The 5,490-nt window shown below is 46.5% G+C and overlaps 1 protein-coding gene across 1 annotated transcript; it reads right to left on the bottom strand.

Annotated features, from left to right (window-relative positions):
• Nucleotides 1–1,920: 1,920 nt before the first annotated feature.
• On the bottom strand, nt 1,921–2,927 carry LOC125517220 (uncharacterized). The gene is made up of 4 exons (XM_087530260.1): nt 2,793–2,927; nt 2,568–2,642; nt 2,231–2,455; nt 1,921–2,072 (listed from the first exon to the last, which is right to left on the bottom strand). The coding sequence occupies exons 1-4, from the start codon at nt 2,925–2,927 to the stop codon at nt 1,956–1,958; spliced, it is 552 nt and encodes a 183-aa protein (XP_087386386.1). The 3' UTR covers nt 1,921–1,955.
• Between the last annotated feature and the right edge of the window lie 2,563 nt (nt 2,928–5,490).

Genomic DNA, 5,490 nt, shown 5'->3' with positions numbered 1-5,490 from the left:
ATGTAATTTGCGAGCCACCTTCCTAGTGATCAATTCTGGTATCGGACACAATACTTATTCCCGTTGCTCTGAACCCCATTCACACTCTGTTTCAGGCAATGAACGATTGCCTATCCGCTTGAAACTTCTTATTGCACCGTCTTACTTTGCTCTCGATGTGTTTCATTTGTTGAACTCGAGAGATACTCATATGTTCATACTTGGAAAACCCCCAGAAGATTTTCCCTTGTACACCATCACATCTTTACATTTATCCTTTTTCTTAGTTTGATCCTTTTGGTTATATCTTGATCTACTAGAATAAAAGTTTTTAGTATGATCTAGTTTTGTTCTTTGCTTTGAGTTCTATCTATGTAATCGAGTCCGTGAGTTATATAATAAAGAGTAGTTTTGAGTTGAGGGCATTCCTTTCTTGATATGATCTTGAGAAAAAATTAAAGAAATAAAAAGATTATATAATAATCTTATGGAGAGTGATGACTTCACATATAAAGAGTATGATGAATAAAATTTGTTAAGAGTTGGTCATTCACTACAGGAATCAGCTACTTTGCCGTCCGCCATGGCGGACGTCAAAGGCATGAATGGCGGACGGCAAAGGTCTTTGCCGTCCGCCACGGACGGCAAAAGTAGACGGCAAAGAAAGGGCCGGTAAAGAGCTACTTTGTCGTCTGCTTTCTGAAGCGGACGGCAAAGCGGCCTTTGCCATCAGCGGCTGACAGCAAAGGGCATGGCTCTTTGCCATCTGCTGGCAGACGGCAAAGGGCATGGCTCTTTGCCATCTGCTGGCAGACGACAAAGACTGCAGCCTCTTTGCCATCTGCTGGCAGATGGCAAAGAGACCAAATTGGCATTAATTCTGTTTCTTCTTATATCCATTCATTTTCATAGAAAATCAAACACACACACATATACATAGTTTCATCAATATTACACAGTTTCATCCATAGGTAGCAAATTTCACAAAGTAAAAAACAAAAACTAAAGACAAGCACTCCATATCTGAAATTACAAGAAATGACCTAAAACTAAATATCTATTTTCCTAGGCAGCACACACTTGACCACCATAGCAGCTTGCCGGACCGTTGTATCTGTGGAGCACAAAACAACAGTCAGCCTGATTAGAAATTTTAAGGAGAGCAGTGCTAGTTTAAGAGTTATGAACAGATATAAATGGTGCATAAATTCCTATTATTCAACAAACATAAGTTATTTCCAAGTGAAACACGGGGCAATGTTATCCACTTCAAAACAGAACAGAACACATAGGTACACAAATTGTCAAGTTTTTTCCACAAATGAGTTACTGATTGAGTTCAAGAAATGACCAAGGGCCTAATTGGTTCACAGGACCTAAAAACTCATAAATAGGGAAATCACTGGGTTGCAATGTCATGCCATCTCTTGATACTATATGTTCGACAGGATGTTTGAGTGCATCATAGAAAACCATAGGAGTTTTTCAAGGCCGCTTTTTACAATCATATGGAATAATTTGAAGTGGAGAGGACCCAAAAGGGGAAATCATGTTGTGTGGGAAAAGAGAATACCATTCACCGTAATGAAAAATATAGCATGCCAGAATCACTATTCTAGAGCACATATCCGTACCAAAACATCTATAGTGTTTCCAACTCTTCTAAGCATGTTAGAACACTATGAGGACAATCAAATTGAGTTATCTAAGCAATTTGACAATCAAATGGAGTTAACACGGGCCCCAAGGTTAGGGATTTAGTGACGGCAACAGTCTGCCAGCCGGCTTCCTCAATAGAAGGGACAGACCCAGTGCTAGAAGCAGAACAAGAACGTTGATACACAAGATAAGCACAAGCCCTTGAGAGCAGTCTGCTTGGCAGAACAATTAATTAACCTCGAGAAGCAGAAGAAGCACATTGATAGACATGTTATTATGAAGAACCAACCTTGAGAGCGGTCTGCTTGCGCAAGATATCATTGGACTTGAACATGACTGCGGCAATCCAGATCATGACGAAGAAACCTACACAATATAAACTCAATTGGAATGAGGAACTCGCCATCATCTTCTGACCAAGAGGCATCAAGTACCTAGACAAAAAAGTAAGAGCACAATAAGATACAATGTATGCCGGTGGACATGTTTAACAGCAAGAAAACTACCCTATGAATAGCATAGTTAAATGTGATTCCTCCTAGTAGTATGTGTTCTATTATTCCTCCTAGTAGCAGAACAGCAAGTGCTATACCTTCACATTGGGGTCCCTGAGGTTGGTGTGCAGCCACTCGGCGGACACAACAGGCTCGGTCCGCGGCACCACGTGGACGACGCCCGACGCAGCTTTGGTGGCGGCGGCCTTCGAGACGGCCGACGACATGGCATTGAAGCACGCGGTGATCCCGAACAGCGTCATCGACGGAGACGGCGATGCCCCGCACCCGACCTCTGCCATGCGCGCCCATCCGACCCTGCCCTACAAGTTTCCAAGAAAATTATGACATCCTCAACAAGTACTGAACGAAAAGAAGATCTGACAACTACTCCCTCTGTCTCATAATATACAGAAACATCTGAAACTTGTGTACCTTCCAAATGGACCAAACACTTTGTTGATCGCTTGGAGAAAATATATGCTTTGAGGAAGAAGAATTGTTGTCGCGCTACCTACGTAAGAAGGTTGCCGCATAAGTAATCAGGTTGATCATGAGCTTAACACTAAGCAGTTACAGAAAATAGTAGAGATGAAGCAAGCAACAATATTTACTTCCGGGATATTATCAGCGGATCCATGAGATGGTCAGGCTTTGAACCCTCTGCTGCCCACAAGTATCAGTATCAAAATGACCTTGCCCAGGTAGTGTACCACCACATATTAGCATGAGCTCGTCCAAATACAAGACACGGTGGGGACTGAAGAACAACGAGACTGCAAACAGAATTAGCATTGCAGGAACCGCGCAGCACAGGCAACGCAATCGACAGTACTGAGCCACAGACAGAGCAAGCGAGCAGGCACAGAAAAAACATGGCGGAGGAGCGGGACTCACGCGCGCTCGAGCTCGTCGGGATCGGGATCTTCGGCTGCGGCCGCGGCGAGCCAGAGCAGCGCCACCGCGCAGATCCCCGGGGCCCCATCCCCGCCTCCCGGCCGGCCTCAGATCACCCATGGCGGGCGGGGCGCAGAGGAGCTCGGTGCTCGGCTCCCATGGTGGCGGCGGATCTCGAGGTCGGGGCGACCGGCGACGAGGCTTCAGCGGCGGGGCGGCGAGCTTGTGGGGAGGTGGCGGCGCGCGACGCGGCGCAGGCGGCAGCGCGAGGTGGCGGGACTCCTGGGGTCCGTTGAGGTGGCAGCACGCACCGGCGGGCGGAGGCGAGGTGGCGCAGCGGCGCGGGGTCGAGAGGCTCTCGGCTGTGGGGCGGGCGTCGTCGAATCCCGCCGGAGCTCGCCAGAATCGGCCGGCGTTGCTTCTCGCGGGAGGGAGAGGGAGAGACGAGCGGGAGAGAGAGAGGGGTGGGGCAGAGAGATAGGGGCGGAGAGAGAGGGGATAGATATAGAGGAGGTGGGGCAACGTTTTTTTTTACCGGCAAAAAAAATAGCCCCCTCTTTGCCGTCCGCCAACAGATGGCAAAGAATCTTTGCCGTCCGCCAGCAGATGGCAAAGAGTGGGGTTGGACTGTTGCAGTATATTGGCATCCGGTGGCACCTCTTTGCCGTCCGCTAATAGATGGCAAAGATTCTTTGCCATTTGCCAGCAGATGGCAAAGAAATGACAGATGGCAAAGACCTTCTTTGCCGTCTGCCAGTTCTTTGCCGTCTGTTGTTTGGTAGCTGATGGCAAAGACCTTCTTTGTCGTCCGCAAGAAGACGGCAAAGAACTGGCAGACGGCAAAATCCCTGATTCCAGTAGTGATTGTTGCAATTAATAGGAAGTAATAAAGAAAGAGAGGTTTCACATATAAATATACTATCATGGTCATCTTTTGTGATTGTGAGCACTCATTAAAATATTACATGCTAAAAAGTTGATGTTGGACAAGGAAGACAACATAATGGGTTATGTTTCCTTATACCCGAATAGAAGTTATATTGTCATGGATCCTCCAACATGTTGAGCTTGCTTCTCACCCCATGCTAGCCAAATCTATTGGAGCAAGTGGAGATACTACTTGTGCATCCAAACATCCTTTTGTGGTTTTGTCACAGCAGATGACCTTGCGAAAGGACTTAGGTGTCGAGCCATCGCGACGTAGGTTGGCTTGAAGGTGTTGAACGGGGCAAAGGACACAAGGTTTAACCAGGTTCGGCCCCTCACAACTAGGTAGAAGCCTGCACCTGCTTTTGTTGACTATTACTTGAATATCGATTACAAGGGAGCGGAAATTGCTTGACCTAGCTCTCGATCAATTGTTTCTTGAGTTAACCCACCGCATGTCTCGCCTTTATATACCTAGGTCGAGGCCCTGGGCTTATAAGAGTCCAAGTCGGATCATACAACACGACCGACTCGGTTTCTAAGTCGCCTTCCTTGCTAGGCAAGTCGCCATCGGGCGGCTCACACCTCCAGGCCATCGGCCCTCAACAGGCCCACCTCTTAAGCCACCTACAGTCTTCATGTCTTCTTAGGCCCGTTACTCTTTTCTCTTGAGTCGCCAACAGTGTAACCCGGCCACTCCTAGGAGGGTCACACCATGGGGTTATATCCCCAACATTAGGATCCAGATTGATTCGAACTTGTTCATGTCTATCTTCACTGCTTCTGGTTGGCGAGTCTTATTTTCCAATGCTTAAACTTGAACGAATCGTTTTAACCCGCCATGAAGTCATGCGACATAAATCCCGAAAAACCTATGGCATCACAACAAATCTTTTTGCATTAATTGGTCATCCGAGAATCGAGGCGCCTCCACTATTGAGATAATCATGACGCCTCCTCGATTTCTGTGCTTGCCATTATACTGTTTCCTTATAAATAGGGACGAGGGGGTTCCATTTTTCACTTTTACCCCATCTTCCTTTCTTCTTCTTCTTCCTCTCGCCGCCTATTGCCACCAGAGCTCCGCCGTTGCCGCGGAGCTGCATCAACCGCTCCGTCAAGGCGGCTGCATCACCCTGTTTAGATCAGAGAACTGCGGAACCCCTCTGCTCTTCACTCAAATCTTCAGGTAAAGCTCCTTCCTTGGTTCAGATCCAAATTAGGAGGCCCTGGCTCACGAAGTTCGTCGTAGTTCATCCAAGTTCATCCATCAATTTCTTAGAAAACATAGATCAATCCAAAAGTATATACAGTTAGAACGACCGTTGTTTTCAACCTCTATCTTGCATCTTAGATAAATCTTGTTTCTGTTTGAATCACTGCGTAGCCACTAATTCTTCTCTGCTGCATCTTAGGTTTTAGAAATAACTTTTCTTTTTGAGTTGTCATAGATCCGTAAATATAATATGCTTTATTTGCTTATAGAACAAAAGTATACGCTTTTTCAGGGAAAGATAGATGGAATAGGGCATTC

This window comes from Triticum urartu, chromosome 6A, assembly GCF_056163025.1.
Source record: "Triticum urartu cultivar PI428250 chromosome 6A, HENAU_Tu73, whole genome shotgun sequence".
Taxonomy (NCBI): Eukaryota; Viridiplantae; Streptophyta; class Magnoliopsida; order Poales; family Poaceae; genus Triticum; species Triticum urartu.
This window is presented reverse-complemented; position numbering and strand designations above follow the sequence as displayed.

Bases quoted from the DNA above. Each gene is read 5' to 3' on its own strand.
- LOC125517220 (XM_087530260.1), bottom strand. From the start codon at position 2,927: ATGCTAATTCTGTTTGCAGTCTCGTTGTTCTTCAGTCCCCACCGTGTC. The intron at 2,643-2,792 runs GTTCAAAGCCTG...TTACGTAGGTAG, and splicing joins ATACTTGTGGGCAGCAGAGG to CGCGACAACAATTCTTCTTC. The intron at 2,456-2,567 runs GTACACAAGTTT...GGAAACTTGTAG, and splicing joins GTGTTTGGTCCATTTGGAAG to GGCAGGGTCGGATGGGCGCG.